The following is a 13989-nucleotide window of genomic DNA, read 5'->3' as shown; positions in this document are numbered from 1 at the left end:
CCTTCTTGGTCACAGATTTGAAGGTCTTCGCCTCCACCCACTTAGTGAAATAATCAATAGCTACCAGAATGAACCTGTGCCCATTTGACGTTGCTGGCTCGATCGGCCCAATAACATCCATTCCCCAAGCAACGAACGGCCATGGTGCCGACATTATATGCAATTCAGATGGTGGAGAATGAATCAAATCTCTATGTACCTGACATTGATGACACTTGCGCACGAAACTGATGCAATCCTGTTCCATAGTAACCCACTTCATCTAATATTAAAATCTTCAAGTTGAAAAACATATATTTGGAATTTTGGAAGAAGACTTTAAGAAAATCTGTAAAATTTTAATTTCAGCAAAAACTACGAAGTGCAAAATCCGAGCAAGCATGAGATTTTGACAAAAAAGTGATGAGAGTACATGAAAAAAAGGGGTCAACTAGATTTCATAGTTTATTTAAAGAGAAAGCTCTAGGATTTTGCACTTCAAAGGGTAAAGGGAATGTTTTCCACTAGATTAAGCTAGCACTGAGAAAACAAATCAAAAGGCAAAAAGGAATGGGTAGGTGGTAAAATGTTTCGGCCGAATAGGTAGGTTTTGTAAAAAGCTTTCATATGGGTAATTACGGGTAATTATTTTGGATTGTGTGGGCATTTAGTATAGATTTCTCGCATAAAATGGGGACAAAAATTTAAGATCATCTATTTTAAGGGCTATTTGTGTACTTCATCCATTAATGGGTGACACTCAAAGACTTGTTACTTTTTGAGCCAAGTTAGGTATCTTGACCCAGTTTTGCTCATCCCAACACCCGTACAATCAGAACCAGGTAGCCTCTATATGGCAAACTTCAACGGGGGAAGTGCACAAATAGTCATTTTTATGATTGATATAATTTTAGCCAATACTTATTTTGTCCTGTAATTTTTAACTAAAAATCGTAACGTCGGGACAATTTAGGACATTTTTGTCCTGAACATTAAACTGAAAACTGAAATTCGCGCACTGGTTAATTCCTAAATAGCAGCTAAAGCCGTCAAAATGGGCTTGGCCCGTGAGACCAGCCCAACTCAGCCTGCTACTTGGTAGGGTTGGGCTAGAATTTTTTGAGCTCATTTAAAACTCAGGCTTATAAGCCCATCCCAAGTCAGTCCGCTGGCCCTTGAAGCTTGACTGAGGCTGGACCTATGCCGGTCCATGAGCCAAAAATTAATTAAATTCAAATTAATTAACTATTAAACATTTAATATTTTAAAAAAGTAAAAATTATTAACTATAATCCCAATTCCCCAACCCTAGATTGCTCATTTACCCTTCCATATCAACTAGAATATAGATTTTTGACATGCATGTAATATGACAAAATTAGTTTTTTCTTTTGCTTAATTAATAACGAACTCGTAAAGTTTTAGGTGGCCAATAATAATCTTTTTTCAAAAGAAAATATTACTTTAAGTGGTCAATGATCTGTTTGGATTACTTTAATATATTATTAATATTTAAACTGCTCTTCAGTATAGAAAAAGATCAATTTTAAATACACAACAAAAAAATTGACCACTAGCAAATTTCAGGAATTTCAAAAACTTTATGGACTATGATGATGAAATCAACAAATAATATTAATCCTAAATTAAAAAACATCATCATATTAACTTATTGAAGCAATCTCTCAGTCTATGAAAAATTAAAGAAAAGCATTAAGAAAATATTCATGTAACTTAAAAAAAAAAAAGATAGAGATATAGAGAATTTGCATTTCAATTACGAGATTCCTCGTCAAATATCAAACTTTTTGTACTTTCTAAGCAAACAGATGTTGTTTACATGATTAATCGACTATGTCACGAAAAAATATTTAAGAATTTAAAGAAATTATTTTTTCTTAAAAAAATTGAAAGACCGACGCGCCCTAGCCCGTGGCCCTCTTAAGGCTGGCTTGGGTTGCCCATCTTAAGGAGAGAAATTCAAAAATAGCCAGATTTACCACTGGTCGTTGAAAAATAGCCAAGTTTTAAAAGTCATCGAAATTTAGCCACTTTAAATCTGAGCGAAAACACTGTTCAAAATCCGAAAAAATACGCCCGCAAATTTTACGGGAGTTCCAGCATAAGTATGCTTGAACTCCCGTAAATTTTACGGGAGTTCCAGGATAACTATGCTGGAACTCCCGCAAATTTTACGGGAGTTCAAGCATAATTAGCTGGAACTCCCGCAAATTTTACGGGAGTTCCAACAAGTATAATTGTCCAGTATAATATACTGGAGTTTGGAGCACTGGTGCTCCAGTCTCCCGCAAATTTTACAGGAGTTAGCAAAGTATACCGGTCCAGCATAATATGCTGGAGTTCGTACACAAATGTACCAGAACTCCCGTATATTATACTGGACCGGTCCCTGTTGCAGCAAAATAATGGCTATTTTTCATTGACTTGATAAACGCTGACTATTTTTCATTGACCAGTGTGAAAACTGGCTATACCATGATATTTTAACCATTTTAAGGCTCATTCATGTGGCGGGCCAGCCCGTTCTAGCCCACCAAATTTAAAAGCCCACGAGACTTGAGTCTGGGCTGACCCATTTTAATAGCTCTAATAGCAGCTCTTTAAAGTGGATACTGGTGTCATTTCTACAACTTCAGACCCTCCTCCTTTTTCTGCAAACCTTCGGGTCTGAAACTTTAAGCTGCGAGAAATTCAAATATTTGTGTCGGAAGTTAGGCTCGAACTAAGCTCTAGTAGTTCAAATTTCAGACACGTGTTTATTTGATTTTGAGGTGGATAAACTTGAATTTTTTTGTAAACTTTGGTTTTTAAATAGTTGGTCGTAACAATGGCTATTTTTAGATAGGGGTCGCCCATGACTCCTGTGATATAATTTTATGCAATTCTACTCTCTTGATATAAATTTTTTTAAGTTGTTTAATAATAGGTTTTTGTTATAAATAGAATTGTATTTAAGGTGAATGTATATTCTAGAGAGATTCTAGGGTTTGTTACTTGGTGACTAAGTCACTTTTTTTCCTATAAATAGAGGGGTTCTATTCTTTTGTATTTGACTCCAAAATCAATAAGAAATCTCCCTCCCTACTTTTCTTTGCAATACTCTTCTTCTTTTATTGTTTTATAACACGTTATCAGCACGAGACTCTAACCAATTGAGTAGAAGTTTTGGGATTGAGCATAATTATTGTCAATTTTCCATGAACTTTATTCATGATTAAATTCTGGATTTAAGGTAAGTATTTATTTTATATATTCTTCTCTTTTAAATTCTTGACATTCTATAATTTGATTTTAAATACAAGCAAAGACAATAAATTTTGATTGTAACTCTAATAGAGTTAGTAAGAAATTATAACCACTCGAAGTGGTAAAATTTCTATGTCTTGCCATGATCAAATTCATGTATGATTGTGAGCACAAGAAGTGGAAACCCGTCCCGTTGAATTTGCTTCATTCTCATTCCCTTAAGAGAATGTGACAGCAATATGTAATATGTCTGAAAGAAGACAAAATTATTACCATGAATGTATCAATGGATGTGGACGTTGCAATAAATGAAATTATAATCGTCATCATTGTGGTAATGAGAACAATAAGTATTCTCAAAATAATCATTCACTATGTGAAAGTAATATTTGTCATCGATTTGACATGAGATTTTGTAAAGCACATACAGATGATTATGGTCCATTCATGACGTGAATGTGATAACATGTGATTTCTGAATACATATTCATTCTTGGAAGAATATGAACGTGCTAGTGGTAGTGAATATACCACACTCACCTCTAGAATGAGGTTTGAGGAGAAATAAGAAAATAATGTCATTATTATGTCATGAATGGTCATTAGCCACATACCTATTGTACACCAAAATATTATGGTGATGTGATTATTAAAAGGGAAACAATAATGCAAGGAACAGATCTAGTATAGAGTTCTGACCATGACTTTCATAATGGTATAACTTTCTCTTTAAAAGAGAGATTCACCATATGGGTGTTGATGAATATGTGGTACTACAAAATTAATTGAGAACTCTGCAAGAGCCAATTATACTATTTTGGAGAAACACAATTGATTACCAATAAGGTATTATGTTGTAGTAAGTCTCGAAGAAACTTATTCAGTTTCCAAAGTATACGCGAAAGCGGTTGATTATATTGAGACTATAAATAAAGGAAAGATTTAATATCTTATATTACTACAACTTGTAGCGGGGTGACATGCATGTGAAAAGCTACCCGCTTTATTTTTCAGTTTGTACTACACAAATAAAGAATATTACAATAAAGTGGATGTTTATTGATATAAAAACCCATATCATAATAAACTTGGAGTTTATTGATAATTGCACACGTCATGGTGTAAACCTGAACTTTATGAATATTGATAATTTATCCAGTTTGGCATAATTGATTTAGCCATATTAATTTAAGTATGATGTGCAAAAATAAAAGAGAATCTACATGGGTAAATATTAAAGAACTAAAAAATTCTTTACAAATTCTCTTATATTGTTTGTTTTCATTAATTAATAGACCAACTAAAATTGGGATTGATAATGCTAGAAATATCAAAGGTGAATCTGGACCACTCACCTGCCATGTATACCACATAAAATGCATTTATGAGATGGTTACATGTGCGATTATTATTAACCTGCAACCTGGTGTTTGCGAGGTAACTGTTAAATAATTTAATTTAGAGCATAATTTCCAGATTTTCTATTCAAGAAAGTTTATCTTGATAAGTTGGTTTACATCACAACTGTAGCAAGATGATTTATTGAGTGCCTCCACTTAATAGGTAAACTATTGCTTATGAGAACAAAGTTATCTATATCAGTTTGATATACATTATATACGAAAGTATACTACATTTTCCCCTCATAAGTGCTTCGGGGTCAAGAACCAAATAATTCCATCTTATTATTAGTGATGGACGGTGTATATTTTGATTAACACCATAACACACAAAGATGGATTTCCAAAATTGAGGAAGCAAGTTAGTTTTTCTAACATGAGGTGGAGATAAGATAAATAATTGAGAAAAAGTTATATGGAATGAATTATTATTTATACATCTAGATCCTCGAATAAGATAATATGAACTTGAAGTTCATAAAAACAGAATTTATCTGCAATATATTGCAAAGCATGCCAGACGCATTTGCTGACCCAAAGAAAGTAACTATATTCTCATTGTAAATGCTCCTATTAAGTCCTAGAAGGACAAAGTCTATGGTACGCTTAAAGCATATAGACAAATCGATTTCAAATAAACTTCTTGATAAAGAAGACGAGCAAATGATCAAAATCATCATAATAAGGAGGCAAGTGATCTAGAAGATCACATGACATAATACTCCATAAAATCTCAAGAGATATTCAGGTACCTGAAAATATGAATGAAGAGATCTCTATGTTATGTATATATGAAAAAAGGAGGTTGAAACTGATATAAAATGTTCGTCGACGACATCTATGACATCGCTAAATATATATGAGGATCTTAAGTCTGGAGAAACAATTTCGAATAGAATTGGTTTCATATGAAAGACATGTAGTTTTGAACATGTAGTTCAAATACCTTAAGTATAAAGTCAATGATATGTGCAATCAGTTTTCGATATCTTATTTGTCTAGCATGATATGAAAACTTGATATGCATCTAATTAAAGTCTATTATATGACTTATATGAAAATCCTTGAAGGATTTAAATTGCTTAAACCATATATAATTCTTGGTCCTGAATTATCATATCCTAAGTGATATTTGCGCACAAATGTATCTTGCTATAACTATAAGTATGATAATATGATAGCAAGAGTTTTCACCCTCATGTGAAGATATTGAAATGATGATTCCAACAAGATCATGTGAAGACAATACATCTATCATGGATGATGATTTCAAGGTGAAACAAATTCGTTGAAGTTAATATGGCTTATTTGTTTATCAAATCTCTACCAACGATCTTTTAAAGATGGTGCACAAGATTGGAATGCGAAGGCTCAAGGATGTGAATTGATGCTCTCATCAGGGGGAGTTAATACGCGTTGTACTCTTTTTTCCTTACAAGGTTTTGTCCCACTGGGTTTTCCTTGCAAGGTTTTTTGACGAGGCAACCAAAAGGTGTATTGTTAGATATGTGTACTCTTTTTCCTTTATTAGAATTTTTTTCCATTGGGTTTTATTTTAGTTAATGTTTTAACGAGGCACATTATTTGTTGAATAGACATTCAAGGGGGAGTGTTATAAATAGAATTATATTTAAGGTGAATGTCTATATTCTAGAGAGATTCTAGGGTTTGTTACTTTTTCCATATATGAAAAAAGTGGCTAAGTCACTTTTTCCATATAAATAGAGGGGTTCTATTATATTGTAATTGACTCCAAAATCAATAAGAATTCTCCCTCCCTACTTTTCTTTGCCATACTTTTCTTCTTATTTTATTTTTTTATAACAATTTTAAAAGTATAAGTTATTTAATATAATAGGCTATTCTCGTAGATGGGTCCAACTCTACTAAGCATAAGCAAGGGGCAAGTGCATTTACAACCATTCCCAGGCTCTGTTTTAAAAAGCAGAATTGGGACTCGTCCGGGGCTCGCTCCAGGGTGGAGCACTCGTAAAACGCCCCTGGGCTTATGTGTGGGGCTTAGTTCCGTGAGACGTACGCCTCGGCCATTGGGGCTTACGTCTCGGACACGCCCAACGCCTAGCGTACTTGGCTCGCCTAATAGAACTTTATGCAATTGTATGTAACTAACCTTGTAAATCCTCAAATTTTCTTAATAAATCGTTGACTATTCAAAGTGACTTTTTTCCTACTTATAAATCATTAAGTTTAGAGTATTTTATGTCATAATTAAAGTAAAAATTATTGCACGTTATCCACTAAGACTGATATGATAGTTAATTTTAATAAAATCTTTCATTTAAAAAGTATTTATTTATTAATTTTTGTATGTCTTTACTATATAATAGTCCATAATTTTTTATAATTATTTTTCTAAATATTTTTTTTTCATGTTTATGAGATACAATACTTATTAATTTAATAGCTAAGTATTAGTAACTATTTACAAATAATTAGTTATCGTGGTATTGTATGGTGAATTATGTGTCACTTTATGAACTTGTTGAAACTTAAAAATGAACGATGCTTGAGAATGACATTTAAATTGTGAATTATGTTTTTATATAAATTCTCTTTCAAATACAAAGCATATTAAATAGAAGGGGTATTTTAAGAAAAATATCAATTTATAATATCAAAATTCTTTCAAGATTCATTACTCCTTAAGAGATACATATATGATTTCGTATCGAATACATTACTTTTGATGTTTGAGCTGTAACGACGTTGCAGCTAATTTGCATATTATGATATATGTCATACTTTTCGTATTATTCATAGTTGAATTATAATTTATAAATATTTTAAATAGATTATTTGTTATTATTTTGTGATTTTAATGTAATTTTTATAATTATTTTTTATTTTGTACTATCTTAAAATTCTTGAAATTAGTAATATTTAAAGATCCGTGGGACTTACGCCCCATGTCTCAAGGCTTACGCCTCGCTTCGTCAGAGGGTAAAACACCTCGTCTCACGCCCCCGTTTTTTAAAACATTGTTCTCGGGTATGTTATTTAGAGATTACTCAATACTTATTTTGTTCTGAAATTTTAAACTGAAAATCTTAATTTCAGAATGATTCAAGACACTTTTATCTTGAAAAATTGAAACTCACGAATTACCAGCTAATTTCTAAATAGTAGCCCTTTAAAATGGCTACCCAGTGTTATTTCAGGTTTAAGCAAAAGTCACAAACTGATTAGTACAGGTTTCGTACCTCTTTCTTTAATTTTTTGCTTTAAGGTGAGATAAAAGACTAGGCTTGGTGAGATAGGAGTACTGAACTGCATCGGCCATTAATTCATCTTATATATAGTACTGTAGTACTGTACAGGGGTGGCAAAATGATTAAAAAAAAATAGTTAAACATCCATATTATCCACTATGTATAACCTATGGGTCTAACTTTCAAATTGCGTTTTCTCAAGTTAGGGAGATTAGGAGTTCCGACCCGACCCGCCTGTTTGACGCTCTTCCTACTATTATGTATTCTTTAGGGTGGCGTTGGGTAAAGCCCTCCCTCCCGGGGGGAGGGGATATAAGATGATGGTTGGCCATTGTGTGTTTGTCTGCATGCGTAGCAGATATTTTAGGAGGTACCCAATTATCTTCTGGTATACCAAAAACAGAACAGAGTGCGTATAACATGTTGGTTTTACAGAAGTGAAGGACACAAAGTTGAAGTCCTGGCTTTATCTTCATATGCATTCATGTAACCCTCTAATAACTTCTCGTCTTCCTGCAATTTTCTCATGTTTCTGCATTTGGTCTATACTTATGAACCTCAAATTATCTTTTCTTGAATTATGAATTGTACTTTATCTTTCATTCATTCATTCATAGTTTCTTGAGCTCTATGGCAGAAAAATGTTAGATACTCGGGAACTGTGCATGTGTTTTTTCTTTTAAGAAACTGCAAAATTTATACATTTGCTAATAATATCATGATTTTTGTAAAATGTGAATTCAACAAGAAAATCCAACATAAATAAAAAAGATAAGGTAACATAGATTGGGATTACATCTTAAGTGTTTCAGCTCTCTTATCTTGCTTAAGATAAATAAATTTACATTTGAAAAAAAAAAAATTAGCTTGAGTAGTCAAGTTGGAGAAATAATGGTTGTAATCGTTTGCCTGTTCTATTTTTACTTCATGTGCTATATGTGTTTGTGAAATGAACTCTTAGGGGTTCTTAGGATAAAAATATAGTACCTCCTTATCCTTTGTTTGGTTATTAATCTTGGGATAAGTTATCCCAGGATTAAAATAGAACCGGGATAACTTATACCTACCAGAAGGTGGAATAGTAATCCTAAGATAAGTTATCCCAGGATGAAGCAGTAAAATTGACAATCCCAGGATTAATACAACATACCAAACAATCAATAAGAAATAATATCAATATAACTAATCCTAGCATAACTAATCGCAGCATAACTAATCCCAGCATAACTTGTCTTCAAACCAAACGACCGCAATTTTAGTATTGAAAAAGGCAGAAACTCTTCTCTGTCGCTCTGCCCGACTACAAGAATATCCATCTTGCAGCAATTTTATTTTTATTTATTGTGACGGTGGAGTCCAGGCTAGCTTACCCGTACCTCGATTATTCATCCAGGTATTTGCTACTTCCATCAGTACGGGTACTTGCTGCTATTTTTGTTCCTTCTTCATCTTCAGTAAGACCTCCTAATGACCAATTTGACCGGATTAATCGTTCATGCCTATTCTGTTAGCATTCTTTTTTGCATGTGAAACAAATACCTGAAAAAATGTATGATTAGTTTTGCTTCAAGTTTCTGACTGCATGTTTTAGCAAATGTTAATTGGATTGTGTGTTCATAGTGATGCATCAGGAGCATAGGACTACTAAGTAATTTTTCGTCTTCTGAGATACTGTAGGTTGGTCTCCAGATGTCCATTAAATCATATCCTTTTTGAACCAAGAATCAGTAAAGGTGGATTCAGATGGAAAGCAAAGGACTCCAATAATGTTCCCATTGAGAAGTGGAAGCAAGATAGCATTTTCATTGATAGACGCGGCAGATTTAGACACTTTGATCACAAAAAAGTTTCAAGGAAAAGATGTAGGTTGATGTATAATGGCATTTAGTTTCATATATGTGTTTCTCCATCCTGATGCCAAATTCATGACTATTGTGCAGGTGGTTCTTTAAGGGGTAGAGGATGGAAATATGGATCTGGTTTTGTTGATGGTATATTCCCAGTTCTAAGCCCAATTGCTCAGCAAATTCTGACTTTTGTAAAGAAGGAAAGAGATCCAGAGAGGATTTGGTCTTCCTTGGATACTCTACGTCCAACCAATGACACTTGGGATGATATAATTAATGTAGCAGTTCAACTTCGAATCAACAAACAATGGGATCTGATCATACTGGTAAAGATCATCTTTGTTTGTTGCTCCATTTATTCATATTCTGGCTTCGTTCAATTGTCCGTGTGTCCATGTATCTTCTCAAGAAGGGGTGTTTGGATTCTGAGCAAAGCTGTTGATATGTGATGTGTCTGATAGTTCTTTTTATGAACAACTCCAAGTTTCACTTGAGAGCCAAAATATTTTAATTAATTTTCCATGAAGTGAATTATTTCGACATATGCTGACTATTTAAAGAGTAATGGAATCATTAGCAACATTTCTCATCCTTGGCATTTTTTCTGTTCCTTTGATTTTCCATTACACTTTAGGCGTAACTCCCCTACTAAAATGTGCAAGGCAATCCAACACTGAAAGACAATAGAATCACATTGTTTATAATTCCTTTTCAAGCTGATGCTGAAAGACAGTAGAATCACATATTCACATTGTCTATAATCCTTTTTTCTATTATGTATCTTGTATAAATATCTTCCATAGAATATCGATACAGCTCTTGTTTGAACAATTAAGCGGAAAAGCATGTATATCTGTAGGCAGGTCATTCTTTTCTAGGAAGTTACTTCAGACTTTTCAAGATACAATATAATCTAAGTCTAACCTGGTTCTAAATTGCTTCCCCATTTCTATTCCAGCCTACAAGATGGAGCCGCATTTAAATGACTAAAAATTTACTAACACCATAAATAACTTTGCAGGTGTGTGAGTGGATACTGTGTAGGAGTTCCTTTCAGGCTGATGTGATTTGCTATAATTTGCTTATAGAAGCTTATGGGCAAAGTTCACTTGTTAAGAAGGCAGAATCTACTTATCTGGCACTTCTTGAAGCTCGATGTGTCCCGACTGAAGATACTTATGCACTTCTTCTGAAATCTTATTCCAAATGTGGGATGCTAGAGAAGGCTGAAGCTGTCTTCAACGAGATGCGGAAGAATGGGCTACCTCCAAGTATGTTTTCTTGTTTTTCTATTTGCTGTTGTACATACTATATCAAATGGAATCGTAATCCTATTACCATGCTAGTGGAAACTTATAACTATTTCCTCTTTTGTTAAATTGACACCTCATCCTCCTTTTTCAGATGATTTTATAAGCTCAAAATCAGCATCGGTTGGGTCTAAAACTGTGTAAAACAACAAGCCTATTGCTCCCGAAGAAAATCAGTTAACACGTGTAAACTAGATACATCTTAAGAATTGCACCAAAAAACTAAACTAAACAAACATTTATACTCCCAATCAGTTGTTGGTGACTGTAGGTATTCTTTTTGCTAGACTTGTGAGCTGCTTTTGCAATTTTGGTAGGTGAGTGAAGAAAGCTTCACGATTTGCCCTCTTAAAGGGAAACAGATTACTAAAAAAAAGTTATTTTGATCAGCCTTATATGCTGTCCAAGTAATTTTAAGACAGCATATTATGATCTTTCAGCCATCTGCAGGTGCTCTTGTATATAATGCTTATATTGATGGGTTAATGAAGGGACGGAATTCACAAAAAGCATTGGCAATCTTCGATAGGATGAAGCGAGAAAGCTGCCAACCATCTACAGATACTTATACAATGCTGATCAACTTGTATGGAAAGGTAAAACTGTACAACTTGTACATCTGGCCCTTTTTCTGACTCTTTTTTGGTCTGGTACTTAAAACAAATTCCTGGTGGAATTCAAGCTGAAAATTTTGTTGATGTAGCTCTATTTTGCTGTCCTTGTGTCTCAATTGACTGAATGACTTCTTCATACTATGCAGGAGAATAAATCCTACATGGCTCTAAAGGTGTTCAATGAGATGAAAACTCAGAAATGTAAGCCTAACATCTGCACCTACACAGCTCTTGTCAATGCATTTGCAAGGGGTGGTCTATGTGAAAAAGCAGAAGAGGTCTTCGAAGAGCTACAAGAAGCTGGGTTTGAGCCTGATGTTTACACCTATAATGCCTTGATGGAAGCTTACAGGTGAACTCAACCAACTTTTCACTATTGGACTCCTTTTTTACTGCAATAATGTTAAGAGAATCACTTCAAGCACATTTCTTCCTTTCCAATATAAGCGTTAGACCTTAATAGAATAGCTGGGTTATTTTGCAAGGGCCTACTCAATAGGACACAGTCATGACTCCCTTCGCTGTGCTGGGTCTTAGTGTTGATTATTTGAAACATCAACAGGTAAAAAAAAAGTCCTGTTAGGATTTGCAAATTTCTGGTAAGGGATTAGGGACTCCATTTAGCTGAATATAAACATGAAAACTTAACTATTTTCTGCAGAAGCATGCCTTAGGCATATGTAGAATTGTCATTCTTCAATCTATAGCTCATCATAAACATTACTAATGGAAGAAATTGTAGATCAATAAATGTACACTGCCTTCTTTCAAGCATGTACATTCTTCTGTAGGTATGTTCGGAGTTATGCTTTCCCTCCCACTAATTCTTCTCTTAAAAATTTACATAGCCAACGATTGATGTTTTCGTCTAACAGTCGTGCAGGCTATCCTCAAGGTGCTGCAGAGATATTTTCTCTCATGCAACATATGGGCTGTGAACCAGACAGAGCTTCATATAATATTATGGTGGATGCCTATGGAAGAGCTGGTCTTCATGAAGGTACCTTTTCTATATGTTGAAGAGGTGCTTCTCTCGCATTTAGTCTAAGTTCTTCTGCAGAGTGTAATAATTGCAATGTTAAACGCATATTCATATAACATCCTGGAATGTGAGGTAAAATAAGAAGGTAGAAAAGAAAAAGAGAAGTTTTCTATATGAAATTGATGCCAAGTGAAAATGAAAAGTTCAAGAAACAAAGTGCTGTTCACGGTCTTGAGATATCTGTGTAGATAACAAGTTTAGTGGCCATAGTCTTGTTGGATCTATATGCATCTTATGAAAGTTGCCTTTGTTTCTGACTGACGCTGTCTTTTCATTCTTCTGAAAAATGTATACTATTAGATGCACAAACCGTATTTGATGAGATGAAGCGGCTGGGAATAGCTCCTACAATGAAATCATACATGTTACTCATATCAGCCTATTCAAGAAACAGTAACGTGTCAAAATGTGAAGAAATTGTAAAGCAGATGCAGAAAGAAGGGGTGAAACTAGATACTTTTCTTCTTAACAACATGCTTAACTTGTATGGTCGTCTTGGCCAGTTTTCAAAAATGGAAGAACTCTTGACTGTCATCGAAGCTGGACCTTATGTAGCCGATATCAGCACCTACAATATCCTGATCAATGCATATGGACGATCAGGATTTATAGAAAAAATGGAAGAGATTTTCCAATCACTTCCTGGTAAGAACTTGAAGCCAGATGTGGTTACTTGGACTTCCAGACTTGGAGCATACTCTAAAAAGAAACAGTACCAAAGATGCTTAGAAATATTCGAGGAAATGATCGATGAAGGTTGCTATCCAGATGGTGGAACAGCAAAAGTGCTCCTTTCGTCTTGTTCGAGTGAAGATCAGATTGAACAAGTTACAACTGTAATTAGATCAATGCACAAGAATGTGAAGACAGTACAGTTGGTTTGAAATGGCTTATAAGTTTCCATCAATATGTCTTCTACAAGAGGATGCTTGTGATTTTGTCAAAATAAGATGTAAATAGTGTTATCCAGATGTTTAGTTGCTAACTAGTGCTTAAGTACCCTATTAGTGCTAATTCTTCTTACGGTTGTACTTAAATTCTTGGATTCACCTCTAGCCAAAACATGACAAACTGAGGCGAATTCAAGATTTAAAAATCACAAAATATCAGTTTTGTTTACTCGAAAAATGGTACAGTTGAATTTGTAACGTGGTTTATAGACAAGCGAATGATCCCAAAATGATAAATAAATTAAATATAATGCAAGACTTAGCGTTGAAATCTAAATAGGACAACAAATACCTGGTTCTGGGAGCAGAGCTTCCGAAGGCAACAGTATGAATATCAATAAGTAAGTATA

General features: G+C 34.1%; 1 protein-coding gene across 1 annotated transcript; it reads left to right on the top strand.

Moving 5' to 3' along the window:
- Nucleotides 8114-13696, top strand: LOC109209647 (pentatricopeptide repeat-containing protein At2g35130). Its single transcript, XM_019372960.1, has 8 exons — nt 8114-8362; nt 9554-9738; nt 9817-10049; nt 10745-10994; nt 11484-11629; nt 11794-11999; nt 12523-12647; nt 12990-13696. Coding segments are annotated over exons 1-8 (1731 nt in total). The 5' UTR covers nt 8114-8360; the 3' UTR covers nt 13574-13696.

This window comes from Nicotiana attenuata, chromosome 2 (assembly GCF_001879085.1).
Source record: "Nicotiana attenuata strain UT chromosome 2, NIATTr2, whole genome shotgun sequence".
Lineage (NCBI taxonomy): Eukaryota > Viridiplantae > Streptophyta > Magnoliopsida > Solanales > Solanaceae > Nicotiana > Nicotiana attenuata.
This window is presented reverse-complemented; position numbering and strand designations above follow the sequence as displayed.